At 54.6% G+C, this 16,159-nt stretch overlaps 1 protein-coding gene across 3 annotated transcripts; it reads left to right on the top strand.

Moving 5' to 3' along the window:
• The first annotated feature begins 16 nt into the window (after nucleotides 1-16).
• Nucleotides 17-15,667, top strand: PDCD6 (programmed cell death 6). 3 transcript variants are annotated; one of them, XM_082456107.1, is made up of 7 exons: nucleotides 53-197; nucleotides 558-690; nucleotides 1,109-1,170; nucleotides 7,567-7,611; nucleotides 8,486-8,644; nucleotides 12,224-12,333; nucleotides 15,102-15,667. In XM_082456107.1, exons 2-7 carry the CDS (start codon nucleotides 647-649, stop codon nucleotides 15,198-15,200), a joined length of 519 nt encoding a protein of 172 aa, XP_082312233.1. In that variant the 5' UTR covers nucleotides 53-197; nucleotides 558-646; the 3' UTR covers nucleotides 15,201-15,667. The 3 variants fall into 3 exon arrangements, with proteins under 3 accessions (XP_082312232.1, XP_082312231.1, XP_082312233.1); XM_082456106.1 differs by lacking the exon at nucleotides 558-690 and having other exon boundaries at nucleotides 17-197; nucleotides 8,486-8,638; XM_082456105.1 differs by lacking the exon at nucleotides 558-690 and having other exon boundaries at nucleotides 17-197.
• Nucleotides 15,668-16,159: the final 492 nt, after the last annotated feature.

Genomic DNA, 16,159 nt, shown 5'->3' with positions numbered 1-16,159 from the left:
AAGTGGCGTGAGCTCCGGGCCCCGCCCCGGTCTAGGCGGAAGTGGAGCCGCCCGGAGCCATCCGTGTCCCAGGAGCGCCTCAGCCCACCCGCGCCTCGGCCCATGGCCGCCTACCCGTACCGCCCGGGCCCCGGGGCTGGCCCTTCCGCGGGCGCCGCGCTGCCGGACCAGAGCTTCCTGTGGAATGTCTTCCAGAGGTGCGGCCGGCCGCGCAGGCGCTTGCGGGCCTCCACTGGGTTCTTCTCGGTCTCAGCCCCGGGCCTTCCCCCGCCCCGTGACCCCGGCCTCCAGTCCGACCTCCTTCCTGGTGCCCCAGGCCCCTGTCCCTTGCTCCGTCCCCCCACCTTCCATCCTTGGCGTCCTGTCCGGCTCCCTTTCTAGTCCCCCTCGGCCTCTCCCACGCCGGCCCCTGCTCCGTCCCCCCCACCCTTGGCCTTCTCTCCGCCCCCCGCCTTGTCTCCCGCAGTCCCCAGGCCCCTCCCAAGGTGCAGAGCCGCCAGCCGGGGGTCGCAGCCAGCTCGCCCTGGGGCTCGGCCTCCATCCCTCTCCCCTCACAGCCGGTGCCCGGAGTTGCTCCGGGGCGGACGGTCTCCCAGGGATGCTTGTTTAGGGGAGCAGAAACGCAGACTCTTCCCCGGCTGCTGAAATGCCAGCAACCAGGAAAGAAGCCGGGCCGCGGCTGTTGGGCAGGTGACCGTCACCGCAGTGCCTACCGTCCCTGGTCGTCCTTCCAGCGAACGAATGACCCAAAGTGGAGTGACTCATGATCAGGGAACGACTTAAGTTATCTGAGAGAATCTTTTCCTGCTTGTGAAAAGGAGAAAACCTGGTGCAGGTGGAATTCAGCCAGGCCGAGGGAGGGAGACTTGAGAAAGTGGAGAAGCAGCTTGGGTTTGGGCAGGGAGCGTGCCTAGACAGCGAAGGAGGCAGGCTTCCTTGTTCCCCAGCGGGTCATGGGACTGAGAGGTCGAGCAGCCAGAGGGAAGGGCCCAGGGAAGGAGGAGCCAGAATTAATTTAGGGTTGACTGGAGAGTCAGACCTTTGCTTTTGCCCTCTTTTGCTTTTCCTACACTTTGAATCGCTAGCTTAACTGATCTTAATTTTGTAGGGTCGACAAAGACAGGAGCGGTGTGATATCCGACAACGAGCTTCAGCAAGCACTGTCCAATGGTGAGTGGCACCTGGCCATCTGGACTTGTAAACTGCAAGTCTGACCACCCGTAGTAAATAACTTTCTTCTTAAATTATTTTCCAAATCATTAAGACTTAACTATCATCTCTGGCCCGTGGTGGAGGAGCTTTTGGCTTATTTTGTCGGGTGGTTTCCTGGTGTTGTGTCGGTGCTGCTCGGAGTCGTTGCCGAGCTGCTGGGGCAACTGCGTGGAGGACACAGGGAAAGCCTGAGAAATGGAGGCTGGGGTGTCGGCTTTAGGAGCGCAGGGAGCCTGGCTTTGTACGGCAGACGTCCTTCAGGTTTGTCGAGGGCTGTTGAATTTCTCAGGTGACTGCGTCTTGTGACTCCTCTGGAGCGGGGCATCAAGGCCCCAGAGACACCGATGGGGAAGCAACTAAGGCTACTGGAGGCTCTGACAGCCGGATCGCGGTGAGGTGGGCTTCTCAGTGGGGGATGTTAGTCATTCAGACATGGGTGAGAGGGTTTTAGCTCTTGGTGCTGGTGCTGGGAGCTCACCGTGGAGTCACCTTTTTGCTGGTTTCAGCATGATTAATCCATGGAAGTACTACTGGAGACCTTGATTCCATAAGTACCTGGCTGTGTGGCCCTTTTTTTAACCCCTCAGATGCCACTGTCTTTTCTGAGTCTTAGTTTGTGGTGCCGTCCAGAGGCATGCCATTTAAGCCAGAAGGGGATTGACTTTAAGCGGTAATGAAGATGTTGAAAGGCTCACCTTGCCTAGTGGGCGCAGCTGGTGGCGTAGCAGGCGGACGCTGCCTCACAGCCCTGCGTGGGGCACGCACCGCGGATGTTCCCTTTGTTACTCCTGGTGGATTGGTGTTTACAGGTTAACACAGGTAACGTTTTCCCTGGAGGGAGTCAGTACTGCTTCCAGTTCAGATGGTTGTTAAAGCAGGTGGTTCTTTGCTCTGTCAGAACATAATCTTGAATCAGGAGCCTGCTGGAGAGAGAATTTTGACAGAATTGCCCACAGGATGTTCAGCCCACCATTGCTAAGATGCTTTGAAATTGATACCTGGTTTAAGCCCACCGAAAAGTGTGTATCAGGAGCGTCTCACAGCGGCCCTGTAGAGTCACTTTTCTTGATTTGCCCTGCGGGATTCCTTCAGCTTCTGTTGGGGCGATGTAAGAACTTGCCCCATGAAGCGGGTAGTAGCTTAGCCCTGAGAAGGCCGGGCGTGGCAGCCCCCCTTCCCGCCACGTGGCCGCCTCTCTCCTCCCTGGGGGTGTGGTGCTTCTTGTGTGGAGCACCTGTGATGGTTGTCGTGTCTTGTTTCGTTTGTCTTAACCTGAATCTTTTAACCAGTCACATTTTCTCTTCAAATTAGCTGCTAAAAATTTTAAATTAGATTTCTGGCTCGCCAGTACCATGAGCTTAGAATTTTAAGAGGTGAATTTTACTGATAGTCTGAGACCCCTAACTTTCGTATGCTTTTCTCCTCCCATCCAACATGACCATAGTTTGCTTTCTTTTGCTGTGCCGTGACTATCTTGTACATTCCGTTAGGCCCTTTCTGCAGGAAGGCAGGTCGTGAACGGGTACAGCTCTCTCGTCCTTTCACAGCCCCAGAGTGCGCAGCAAGCTCTCAGGCTGAGAGCAGGACCAGACTCCAGGTGTGAGCCTGCGCAGCCAGGCGCTCGCCCCACCCCTGTGCTGTCCCACCTGTGTCTTCCCGTTGGCGCCCCGAAGCAGAGGTGCCCCGTGGCTCCCACCGCTTGCCGGGCTCTGCTCCTTCCACCCGGGACACCTGCCTTTCCTCGAGGCACCCGCGGCACCTTCCTTTCCTGGATGCTGCCCTTTTCCTCCTCCTGGTTCCGCTGGAGTCGTTTTGCAGCAGTCTCTGGCTACTGGGCATCAGCTTTTGGAGGAAGCTGGTCGAGCTGGTCTCTTGTTTGCAGTTGTGTCGTGTCACCTCGGTCACCAAGGATGAACACAAGTCAGTTCTCTTCACTGTCCTCGAATTCCCACAGCTGATACAATTGGAGTTATTTTGACTTTTGATTTCTCCCCCAGGATTGGGCTTCTTTTTTCATATTAGAACTAGAATATTGAGCTATTTCAGGAAATCAGTTTAATTAGCTTATTACTGGTGGGAAAATTGGAGGTTCAAAATAGCATGGTTTCTCTCTGCAGTGAGATCTGTGCCTCTGATTCGCTCTGTTAAAACCCAACTGAAACCGCCCTGAAGAAGTACTCGTGGGTCCTGTACACTGAGTCCTTTATGCAACTTGTTTCCCCAGGAGCGCGTCTGAAAATGACTGCTCGGTTAAGAGGTGTGAATAGAGACAGGACTGTCTTGCCTTCTGTTTGAAATAACATGTCACAAACTGTCTTCAGTTAGGTACTTTTTTTTTTAAATTTTTACTCTCACATTGTTCCTTGGAATTACAGGAAATTAATTTTGCTCAAGCCTCTTTTTTTGTGCTTCTGTAGGTTTACGTTGACATAACATATTGATGTATTTTGAGGAGGCATTTTTCAGCTGGACTTTAAATAGTAATAAGTCATATATTCTTTTAGAGGTATTTTTAGCAAAATAGATTTGAGCTCTTCTGGAGGTCCCGTATTGAGTAGCAGTGAGAGAGATCAGACCACATAAGCCGACAGTTCCCTGCCGACTGAGCATCGGGTCACCTCACTGTCACTCCGTCATAGGCCCAGCTTACGAGGCAGCGGAGGGTCTGGGTTTAGCTTCTTCACCCTGCACCTGCTGTGCTCAGAGCCTGCACGTCCCCGAGGAGGGCCTGCCTGTGTGGCTACCGGCTGCCGCCTGGAACATGCTGCCCCTTTGCCTGGGCAGCTCATGCTCCCACTGCAGCTGCGGCAGGCACATGCCCCCCCGGTGCCTGGAGCTTCCCTGGTTGACAACACACGTGAGGTGTGGTCTCAGCTTTTGGTGGAGGATTAGGGGCGCCCTGTGCAACTCCCCGGGAAGCGGGTGCCTGGTCCCCCCGGATTTTTCCCCATGCCTTTTCCCTCTGCTGATTTTACTCTGTGTCTGTTGCTGTAATAAACTGACTGTGAGTTTTGTGAGTCCTAGCGAGTCATCAAGCCTGGGGTGTGGTCTTGGAGGCCCCCAGCACAGCCTGTTGAATCTGCTTGTCCCAGAAACTTATGCAGCAGAGTTTCAGGTGGAAGCAGAGGAAGACGGGGTTGACTTTATTCCACGACCTCGGCCTTGGGCAGATCACACTCTGGGACAACTGGAGGCTTAGCCCCTCCCCCTCGGGCCCAGCCCATGTCCACCAGGTCCCACATCACCTGGTACAGAACCGGAGACATCACTCATCTATCAGAATGGAGTGTACAGAGTTTCACTGTGAGACACTTAGGTTGTTTCTGATTTTCTTCAATGTAAATACTGTAGTGATTTCATAGAAGAAGTTTCTGGAAGTGGCATTTATCAGATCAAAGGCTGTAGGTGGTGTTACGGCTATTGATGGTGTTCAGATTGCCTTTAGAAAGGCCATATTTCCAGTCGTGGCTCTTTGAGGCCGTAGTTGAAGGTGACTGGTGGGATACAGAGTTTGTGACCCTGAAGAGGCACCAGTGTCCGGGCCGATGCCATGCGAGCCCGTAGAACTGCTCTCACCCCTTCCTACTTGGCTCCTCTTTCGGGAAGAAATGCCCAGAAGGGCTGGGAGTCCCAGATCTGATGCAGTAAAGTGGAAAGAGATCGCCAGTGGTGCTGTAAAAAAAAGTCTGGTTTTTTTCCCCGAAGATTCCAGGTAAGCAGGTATTTCGGCGTGCGTTTGCTGGATGCCATGACGACTCAGCCCATTATCTCTCACTGAAGTCCAAGTTTGTGGTAACAGGATGCGATTTCAAGAAAGAAAACTCTCTGGAGAGCAAAAAGACAGAATATATTATCACAGAGCAGAGCGGGGGGTTTTCTCATTTGAGAAGGGATCAGATATAAATTCTTTAAATCGTCTGTGTGCTTGAGGGTTACAGGGGAAAATGCTGAGTGTCCTGATGCTGACCCACCCCCTCAGTGGAGCTGCGACCCACTCGTACCCAAATTATGGGTGAAAAAAGTTATGTGTACTCAGTTTACATGGAAAAAACTGTGTGTGTTTCTGTTTTCTTTGGTCTTTTCAGATGAAATTGAGGCAAGACTTACAGGAACAGGAACCATATCTTGTATTTCTAAGTAAAAGTCTGACAGGAAATCTTCCGCAAGCTGGTGGTTGTGACATTCCTAGACATGTTGGTTACTGGGAATGTTTGAAATTGGGGCTGGCCCGGAAAATCGGGGGGAGGGTCACGGGCGCTGAAGGGAATCTCGCTGCTCAGTGTGTCCTGTGTTTCCAGCAGGCTCTGTTAGACGTGCTTCTCCACATTGCAGTGCGTTTTCTTACAGAAAACTGCAGATTTTCAGGCTGGCGCTCCAGTGTGTTTAACACTTAGTATAACTGGAGTACTAAATGTTGCCCTCGCTAGGGGCTGTGAAGCTTTGATGTTTAGTCTGAGAACCAGGCCACAGGGCTTGGCATGAGCTAAACAGTCACTTAACTGTTGGCTGTTGTGATTATCCCTTGGTTTCCGTGGAGGGTCAGGCCCCGTTTGGGTAACAGGGACGGGCCGGGGAGGCACCAGGAGCCTGTCTCCACCTCCCAGGCTGGGTGGCCTGTGGGTCTCCTCCCCGCCCCTGACTCGGCCCGGGGCGACCTGCCGCTCTCCCGAGCCTCACGGCCCTGCAGCTCAGCCGTGGGTCCCTCTGGTCCACGCCTCCCTCTGCCTGGCCGTCACCGCGGAAAGCGCCTGGGTTTGCATCATCACTTAACTGTTTTTCTTGTGTCACTTCTGTTTAAAGCGCGTTCGGCCGAGTCCTGTGCCAGCGTGGCCAGGGACGCACCCCCGCTCACAGTCGGCATGGGCAGTGGGCGCAGGCCACTCAGCGGGGCGGTCACTGTGGACTCTCAGGTCACAGCTTGCGTCAGAGGTGGAGCGAAGGCAGGAAGGAGTCCAGCAGCTGCGTTTGGTTTCTCGGGCTCCTGGTCCTGGTGGGTCATCTCCTGCGGAAACACCAGCTGGGGCGTGAGCAGCTAGAAAGTCAGAAATGGTGAAGAAGCGACGCCCTTCTGGGCATGGAGTCCCCCTCTTCCTCTTGGCTTCTCTGTAGCACAGTTTCTTTGTATGCTGGTTTTCAACGATGCTGACGTTTTCTGATACCTTTATAGACATCCTCCTGCCTGCCGTCCCCCAAACGCCTGTAAAGTCTGCAGAGATGCTCACCCAGTGCACAGGGGTCCCCGCTGCGGGCCAGGCTCGGGCCAGCCTCAGGGCGCCCGTGGAGGAGATGGAGGGACCGAGGGGCCTGGGTGCGGGGCGCTCAGGAGGGCTCCTCTGAGGAAGCCTCGTATAAACGGAGGCGTAAGGAGAGGCAGGGGTCGAGGTGAAGGTGTGCGTGTGTTTGGGGGGCCATGCTGGACGTCGGGAGAAGCGCGTGTGGGCCAGGTCGGGGACGTGCTCCAAGCCCAGTGGTCGCGGCCGGGCAGGAAGGGTGCTGCCTCGTGTGTGGCCAGGGGATGGGACTGCCACCCAGAGCTCAAACCGTCTGTAGAGAGGGGGGAATGGGGGGATGGGGAGAGGTGCTGCTCTCCCGCCCCATAGAAATGGTCTTACATTGTTTTTAGTGAGTATAAAAATTGGTAAAGGTGCAAATCACTCTGAAAACAGATCCTTGGGCATAAAGGTCCCTGGTGAGCATTCCATCATCACAGTGGATAAATGGTTCTCAATCGTCAAATCCATCAGTGTCAACAGTCCCCTTTAAAATAGATATTCGATAACATCCCCATTACTGCTCTGAAGTGAATCGTGGAATAATGTGTCCTGCCTTTTCACAGTTTTAGAGAAAATAGTATGCTGCCCAGACTGTCATTTGAGGAGAAAAACGTAAAGCGTGGTTTCACGGTGCGCTGTCCAGCAGGGTCGCTGCACGACGTGTGCAGCTGCCCTGGTCCTGGGAGCGGTGGTGCCCTTGGGGTGGGATTTTCTGAAGTGGTAGCTGGTGACGTTCTTAGCACAGCTAAGTGCCATTTTCTCAGCTTACCTGGTGCTGTGGCCCTGGGAAGTTCAGTGAGTATTAAAATGGCATCTCTTGGTTATAAAGTGAACAAGAGTGAGCTTCCAGGTGCAGGTCTTCCTGAGCAGCTTTGAATGTCTGGCTGGACCTGAGCAATTCTCCCGGCAGTGTGGATAGGACCTGACTGACCCATCGTCCTGGGGGCGGCGTCCTCTGCGGAGAACCGTGGCTCTAGGGTCTTGATGTTGAAAGCTAATTACTTATTTTCTCTGGCTTCTGGGGTTACAGACTGGGGATTCAGAGTTTCTTCTCTTTCTTAATCTCTGCTGTTTGTTTCAGGCACCTGGACTCCGTTTAATCCAGTGACGGTCCGGTCGATCATATGTAAGTAGCGGCAACACACCCTGCCTGTGCTTCTCACCTGATTTCTCTTCCGGAACTGCCACCCGGCCCGGCCCTTCACTGAGCCTTTACTTTGAGTTGACTGTCCAACCCGTCCTTCCTTTCTCAGTCTAAAGATCTCACATAGGCTTCACACGCAGTCACGTCTTGCTTGCCTGTTGACTAGAGGAAGCGTGCGAGTTCTTGTGTGAAATGGCTCTGAACTGGAATTTGCTTGTGACCAAACCAAGATCACGCAGATGACCTGAAAAGAGACCAAACGGTGTATTACTTTCTCTGTAGCAGTGTTTCAGACTGAGTGTTTATCCATGGTGCCTGCAGTTATATGTAAATGTAGTTACAAGTTCTTTCTTATTTGGACCTGGAATTAGGCTGATTTTCTTTCTCAATGAAAGGCGGGCCTTACTAAAAAAAAATCTGAAGCCAGCATCTTGTTCTCCTCAGAGTAGAGGCCTCCCTTGCCCGAGGACTCTTCTGAGCCCCCACTCGGGACTCGGGTCCGCTGCGGGACGGGCGGCTCCAGGAATGGGACCCGGAGCTGGGAGGGTTGGGGTGGGCCCCTCGACGGCTCTGCACTGCGGCTCTGGCTCCTTCCTGAGCGCGGGTGTGCCCTGCCGCCGTCGTGCTTTTGAGGAACCTCCTTCAGTGTAAAGCGTTTTTATTGCGGCTCCACCAGGGTGTTTGGCTCGCACGCCTCACGCCCGCCTAGCACGATTTAGGGCTGTGGCTGGGTCACCACCAGCACCTGGGGACCTGCTGGCCGAACAGCAGGCTGGGTCCCGGAGGAGCCAGGCCCGCGGAGGGTTGGGCGCGCCTCTGCTCTAGGTTCTTGCTGATTCACGCCCTTCCGTCTCAGCCATGTTTGACAGAGAGAACAAGGCCGGCGTGAACTTCAGCGAGTTCACCGGTGTCTGGAAGTACATCACGGACTGGCAGAACGTCTTCCGCACCTACGACAGGGACAACTCGGGCATGATCGACAAGAACGAGCTCAAGCAAGCCCTCTCAGGTTTTGGTAAAACACTTGTCTTGGCTGCGTAGCTCTTTCATTTTGGAGCAGGGCCATAAGGTTTATCTTGTTACTGTGTTCAACTTAATGATTTTTAAAGCAGTCTATGTGAAATTTTTGTTTACATCACACAGTTTTATATTTTCATGTTACTTATATCGTGAAGGCTTGTATTTGACTTGGAGGCTTCTATACGGTTTTTCATCCAAAATGAGATAAGGGCTATGCAGTAGTTTGTCTTTTGTGAAGTGGAGTGATGTCACAGGCACATTGAGAATGTGGCTTTTGAAACAATTTAAAGTGAACAAGTCAAAATAAAACAGTGTAGGACTATTTATATTTCCTGACATGAAAATACCCAGAAAGAAGATAGAATGCCCACAGGGGACGAGCCCGTGAGTTGCGTGGAGCGTAGGCCTGAGTGTGGAAGCTCCCATTCTCAAGTGCATGTCAGCACGTGTGCCACGTGCGTGCCAGCCTGAGCGTGTGCCGTGCTCTGAGCAGTGTTCACGTGGTGCCTTCCAGAGCGCGTCAGCGGGCCTTCTGGTCCAGTGTGCACGTGGGCCCGAGGGGAACTTGGGATTTGTTATTTATGGAGGGAGGACTGTAGCCGTTACACCAAGATTCTGGTTTGTTTGACATTCACTGGGCCCTCTGTTCGCAGGGCCCTTCTGTCAGATTACAATGTACTTTATTCTGACTAGTTCAGGGTTTAATAATATAAAGTACATTTTGGTTCTTGTGGTTGTTCATGTGCTTCTCCCCTCCCCCTCTCTTTCTCTGGGCGTGTCCTTTATGGCTGCCCTCTCCGGTTTCTCTTTCTTGCTTTAGAGGCTCTGGGACCCCACAGGAAGTTTGTGTTGTGAGCCTGCCACGCGTGGGTCAGGCTTTGGGCAGGACCTTGACCTCAGGTTCTCTGAATTGAAACTTGGAATGCAGCTGACCTTGCTGTGCCTCAGGTGGGGGGCTGGGAGGGAGGTGGCCCCCACAGAGCAGTCCTGGGCAGGAGGGAGCCGGAGGCCTGGCCGGCTGGAACCTGGACCCTGTGAGTTAACTTCCAGACTGGTGACCTCAGGTGCCACCGAACACAGTGTTTCTAACCTTGTTAGGCCCTGGAGCCCTCTTTTGACTTAGTGCCAGTGACCATCGCGTCCTGGGAGCTCAGGTTGGAAATGCGGAGGTCGACAAGCCCTGGTCAGACCTGGGACATTTGTGGCTGTGGTAGGTCAGCGGTGGTCCCTCAAGGTCAGGAGCTGACAGGCCCTGTTGAGCTGGGCAGAGCCGAGATCCCTCCTGACTTCCAGCTCTTCCTGGAAAAAGTAAATATCCCGTTGCAGCATTTCTTCAGTTATTCCAAAAAGTCTCTGCCTGGGATCGGTCCGCCGTTTCCTAGCGCCTTCTCTGGAGCCTTTTCTTCCCCACAAGGGCATTGTCATCCTTCACAGGTTACTTGTTAGCAACTGTTAGGAAATGTGCCCCAGGAGCGAAATTTCCTGTTTTGCTTTCACCCCTAAGAACAAGCGTCTGTCGGCCAAGCTGGGGGCTGTGTTGTAGCTCAGCAGATGCGTGAGGGAGTCGGGGGTGCGGGGGGAGGTCAGGCCCTAAGGTGTCCTCTGACCTCTGTTAGTGCCACACAGGGTCTCAGGCCTGCCCTGGCGGGCTGTGTGACTGACCAGCGCACCTGCTGGATTTGATGGTCCATCCGTTCATTTTTTAGGCTCTTATTCCTAGTATGTGCTACATGCCAGGTGCAGAGACCTGGAAGTAAGAAGGTGCATAAGGCCTGGGCCTCACACTCTGCTAGTGGGGGGGCTGACAGCCCCATCCCCAGCAAACGCCCCCGTCCTGCACCCAGCCCCTGGCAGCCCAAGGCCAATGTGGTTTTTATAAGGTATTTCACGAGAGTGTAGTGAACCGTCACTTCCTCCTTGCTCGCTTTCACCCACTTTCCATCTTCCTGCTGCACTTGCTCCGCCCCCTTATTCACGCTGAGGAGTCCAAGCCGGCACCCTGTCACTTCGTCCCTGGAGCCCGAGCCTTTGGCTCCCCTGACCAAGTTAGCAGTGTGTTTACGGCCGGGTCGGCTGAGTTAGGCCCCAGCAGGTCTACAGCAGCCTCCGCCCCTTTCTTGGTGCCGTTGGCTCCGTGTAGACACGGGTGGTGCCCTGATCCGGATCTGTCCTTTGCCATGGTCACTGACTGGCGCCCGGCTTTGCTCCTGGTGCTGAGAGCGGGCGCTAGATGCCCCGTGGAGGTTGCTGGTTCTCAGGAAAGAAGGGCTTGTTCCCCCCACTGGGCATCTGTGCCCTGGAAGTGCAGCAGCGGGGCCGGGGGACACACAGTGAGGGGGCCAGCAGCGTTTCCACCTGCCTCACTGACCCTAAAATGGTCTGCTGAGGGGGGCTCACGTCTTGGGTTTTGGAGGGGGGAGCGGGCCAGAGGTCCGAGAGTCCCGGCAGCCGGCGGAGCCCTGTCTGATTCCGGAGCTCTGCTCTCCCTGCTGCTGTGTCTTTGTCACCATCTCGTGTGTCCTTTCCCAGCCTGGGCAGGAAACCATTGCACAGCGATGGCTTGGGCGGGCACTGCCCTGTCACCATGTCCCAAGCTCACCCTCACCAGCCGGGCCTCTGTCTCTCTGGGCCGCAGGCACCGGTGCCGGGCGTGAGGGGGCGCCCATCCAGCACCCGCCCGTCTCTCTTTTCTAAGTTGGGGTCCTGTCTTCTACTCACCTGCAGGGCAGAGGGCCCTGGATTTAAGTCACAGGAGGCATAGAGCGCACTGACCACTCTGGAAAGTACTGTCACGTGTTTGCATGTGTGACTCTTTTTCAGTAGAGTGATGAAGTGCCTGTACAGGTAATTAACTGTGACGTTCACTCAGACAGTAGGTGTGCATATCCTTGCAAAGATTCCAGCGAGGCTGAAAACCAGTAAAAATATGTTGGCACCTGGATCTTGTCTCCTGAATAAGTAAGGAAACCACGGTCACACAGGTGGTGAGGTTAGGAGGGAAGGAAGGGGAAGGGCTTAGAGCCGCCCCGGGGCGTCCTTGCTGGAGGCCTTCCAGGACGCCCAGCAAGCTGAAGGTGGAGTCAGGGACTCTGCCGCCACCTGGGTGACCCTTCGAGGGCTTCAGTCTGTGTGCGGCCGCCTTACTCCTCACGGCCTGACTGAGGTGGAGGAGGGGCCGTCAGTCAGCCTCCTTGCTCCTGGGCGCCTCGTTCCTCCTGCGGGTTTAGCTGGCGAAGCCTCCTCCAGCAGCGAGTGACCCAGGGCAGCCGAGTGTCGGGAAGGTCAGCAGTGAAGGGCTTCTAAGGAGGCTGGCTCCGCAGCGGTCCGGAAGGCCCCTGGGCCGAGGGGCGTGGCCCTGGGGTTGGTGAGAACTAGTGACTGGGTGACTCCGGACCCTCCAGGAAGGGGCTGCTGCTCTCTGAGTGAGCCCCTCCTCGCACAGTGGCCACCAGGCTCTCAGTGTGTTGCAGTGCGCTTGCACCCGGGATCCCTGGGGCCCGTGTCGTGGTCTCGGGAGGGAGAGGCTGGGGCCTGGGGAGCGAGCGTGTGTGCTGACTCCTCTCTCCTCCTCCAGGGTACCGGCTCTCTGACCAGTTTCACGACACCCTCATTCGGAAGTTCGACAGACAAGGACGGGGGCAGATCGCCTTTGACGACTTCATCCAGGGCTGCATCGTCTTGCAGGTACCGGCTGCGCAGGGCCTGCAGGCGCTGACTGCGGGAAGGGGTGGGATGACGAAGCAGGGGCGCAGGAGTCAGACACGTAAAACTGGATCCGGAACTTAGAGGAGTTAGTGTGCTGTTTGGAGGAGTAGCTAGTTGCTCTGTTAGACGGAGGTGCAGACAGCAGGGCCCCTCCTGCCCTGGAAACACCGGGAGCTGTCCATTTGGAGGGGATCCGGTGGGCTCTTTCCATGCATACCCCGGTATTTTGGTGTATTTTATTATGAGAATTGGGTGAGCTTCTGTCGTGTGCGCTGCTGGCTCCTAAGCTAGGAGCTGTGCCCTGAGCGCAGGGGGCCCTGTTTGGGTGTTAGAAACAGTGTCTGGCGGGGCTGGTGATCCCAGTGACCGCCGCCTCACGGTTCCCTGCGCTGCTTCTGTGGTTCCCTCTGCGGCCTCACTGCTTCACCCAGGAGAGAACTAAGTGCAGGCCCAGAGGAGCCCTCCTAGGATGGAGGGCGGGAGCCCTCAAGCCGCCCTGGCTGTTCCCACACAGGCCCTGCTCCTGTTTCTCGGTAGGGAGCCTAGTTCCATAGATTTAAGCTTTAGAAATGCAGTGAATTGGTATAAGCCCTCATGTCTTTCAAAACTTTCTTTTTTGACAAATCTCAAAAAAAAAAAAAAATAGCAGAGACAACAGTATAATGAACCCATGTGCCCATTATTTAGTTTCAGCAGTTATCAACTCATGGCCAAGTCCACGTAAGACTCTGTGACACCCTCCCTCTTAATTCTGTCACAATTCCATTTATGGGAAGCGAATGTGTTTTCCCTAAGTATTTCAGTAGAACCGATCCCTGAAAGATATCCTCGCAGTTTGCATTCAAATCGAGGTTCCATCTTGTTGGTTTTAGAATCCACAGAGGGGTGTGCTAGGCACGAGGTTATCAGTATAATTTGGAATTTGGGAAAGCATTCTCAGGTTTTCTCCCCGTTAAAGCGATAGTTCAATAAGTGAAGTTTTTCTGCCTGGTCTGCTATCCTGATTTCTTTCCTGGGGAATCTGGGCCCATCAGTCCCTGTCCTTCAGTGACTTGGAGAGCCAGGTCTGTTAGCATTTAAGCCTCACATCTCTGAAAAGCGGAGAGCCTTACCCCGTCTCTCCCTCTTAGGGTCTGGTGAGGCAGGATTACGTGTTTGCAGTGTTGTCGGCACACGTTAGGAACAGGTGTAGCGTGACAGTCTAGGATCTGCGTCTGGATTGCTATGGGCTTAGGATTTTCATCTGAGGTTATGTCCCATAAGTGACCACCTGATCCTTATATCTGTGCGTAAGCAAGGGTCCTCGCATGTCAGCTTTCAGCCCCCAGAGTAGCAGGATCTGAGTCCCCTGAGAAGCTCACGCGGTGCCTCTGCCAGGAGGCTGCCCGCAGCTGGCCGTGGCCTCGGGGCCGTGCTGGAAGCCGGCTGCTGGCCCTGCTCCCTCCCACCCGTGGAGAAGGAGCCTAGACGCTGGACAGAGGTGGGGACTCGAAAAGGAAAGGCTAAGCTGCAGGCCACGTGTAAAAAGTCCTCAAAAGCCCTCAAAAACGTTTTCTTTCATCTGCCTCTTTCCAAAAAGAAAAAGGCTTTTTGAAAACTGTTTTCTACAAAGCAACATGGAAACCTGTAGAAATCTTGGGAAAAGACAGTTAAGTGTAAAGAAAGGGAAGTCACCCATCGGTCTCCGGCGGGAGGTTGCTGCCGCTGGTGGTTTCTGTGGTGTGTGTCACGCCGGCGGCTCACACACAGGAAGCTCCTGGGTAACGCCTGTGCGGACTGTCACCTGTGTCAGCCCGTGTGTGGTTGGCCGTCAGCCTGCCCAGCACAGGAGCGGGGCGGAACTGGAGAGACTGAGGTGCAGGAGACACGGCTCACGGGCCAGGCTGCAGCCTTGCTCTCGGCCCCTGGGCAGGTGGGCAGGCGACCACCAAGGTCACGATGAGCCTGGGGCACTGTCTTCTGTCAGCAGGATTCTTCAGAGCCTGCCATGGTTGCCCAGCATCTGTCATTTGGGGTGGCGCTTACCTAACCATCCCTGCTCTCGGGCGGCCAGGCTTGTGAACAGACTGAGGTGGCGCCTGGGGGGTGTGGTCAGACAGGAGGGGCTCGGGCATCAGGTAGGAGGTGGGTGGGCAGCAGAGAGGAGGAGGGGGGAAGGGGGGTCTGTAGCAGGGGTGGGGGGCGTTGGGCAGGAGGAGGTGGGCGGGCAGGTCCTGAGTGGGGAGGGGGGCTGGGCATCAGCCAGGGTCCTGGGCTGGCACAAGGAGATCCTGCCCTTCTGGCTCTGCGCTGGGCTTCCCCTGTTGGGCAGCAGGTTCTAAAGAAGGAGCCCAGTGGGGGTTGGTTTCCCTTTGTCCTGAGCGGCACGTGGCCAGAGCAGAGGTGAGCCTTCAGGGAGGCCCCCCAGGAGAACAGTCTTAGAGTGGGAAGGGAGGACCCAGGCTCACCACCATGGACTTGGGAAGCCAGGTTCTGGGGCCACAGGGCTCTGCCAGGACCCAGGGCCGCGGTGTGTAGTGGAGCTGCACTGGCGGCCCACCCGCCTACCCGCTGCTGTCCTGCCCCCGCATCTCCAGGGTGGACCGGCCTGGCTTTTGAGGGTGGCCGAGGGCACCTCGCCCGTGCCCCTCTGCGGGCAGAGACATGAATGCTTCTGAAATTGGGTTCCTGAATGCCCTTGTACCAGTACAGTTGGTTCCTTCTGTTTGATAAGTATTAGATCGAAACACCTGTTGTTTTTTCCTTAGAGGTTGACAGATATATTCAGACGCTACGACACGGATCAGGACGGCTGGATTCAGGTGTCATATGAACAGTATCTTTCCATGGTCTTCAGCATCGTATGACACTGGCCTTCTGCAAATACCAACGGGGCTTACGGAAAAAAAGACTGAAAATGCCAAATCTCTCACCTGTAACGAAATGGTACGCAGATGAGTTAGATACTGCTTTTCCTTTAGATTTTGTATAATTACCCCTTGGGGACCAGTACATACGTGGATAAGCGGGTTGATGTTTTGCAGTTGTAACGGTAGTTACGTCATTACTTAGGTTCACACATTTGATTTGAGGCTGTTTAATTGTGCCATGAGGTAAGATATAATAATGTTACAGGGACTCTGCTTGCAAAAAACTCATCATGTGCTTTTCTAGATAGCTCCAGTTCTAGAGTGGAAATACTTTATTAGCCAATAGGAATTTTAAATAATACGGAACTTGCACCGAAGGCTGCCCACGTGCCTTACTTTTTAAGGGGGTTTATTGTATTCGTTGGAATATGCAGCGTAAGCAATAAAGCACATGTGCCCTTGTCCCCATCCGTCTCAGCTGTGCTCACCTGGAGCTCCGAGGGGTCCGGCACCTTCTGGGGTGTGCCCTGGCTTGCTCGTGGAAATCCCGAGATTCATCCATCCTCTATGACAGGAGGTGGTTTGCATTTCCTGAAACTTCTTTGGAAATACAAACCCAAATTTGATTTAGAAGGGAATGGGTTTTCTTTCACTTACTAATGATGCACCTCTGTGCCCTCTGATGGACTGTTAATTACGGTTTTTAACACATGAAAGCGGAAGGAGGGATGCAGTCAGCCCCCACGTGGTGGGCGCACAGCCAGTCCCAGGGTGGCCCTGTGCCCGTCCACACGGAATCGCTTTAGGCTCTTTCTGTCCCCTCACCCTTTAAGTGTGCTTCCCCAAACCAGGATTTGGGGTGGGGGCTGTGAGGATGCTGGGATTCTGGGTGGGTGTCAGTGATCTATAAATGGGTCTGGGGCATCAGAAATTGGGTATCCGTGGGGTCTGTTTTG

The sequence above is a fragment of the Balaenoptera physalus genome (assembly GCF_965194825.1).
Source record: "Balaenoptera physalus genome assembly, chromosome: 3".
NCBI classification, from domain to species: domain Eukaryota; kingdom Metazoa; phylum Chordata; class Mammalia; order Artiodactyla; family Balaenopteridae; genus Balaenoptera; species Balaenoptera physalus.
The sequence above is the reverse complement of the archived record's forward strand: the minus strand, read 5'-3'. Positions and strand labels throughout refer to the sequence as shown.

Bases quoted from the DNA above. Each gene is read 5' to 3' on its own strand.
- PDCD6 (XM_082456105.1), top strand. From the start codon at position 103: ATGGCCGCCTACCCGTACCGCCCGGGCCCCGGGGCTGGCCCTTCCGCG. The intron at 198-1,108 runs GTGCGGCCGGCC...TTAATTTTGTAG, and splicing joins CTGTGGAATGTCTTCCAGAG to GGTCGACAAAGACAGGAGCG. The intron at 12,334-15,101 runs GTACCGGCTGCG...TTTTTTCCTTAG, and splicing joins AGGGCTGCATCGTCTTGCAG to AGGTTGACAGATATATTCAG.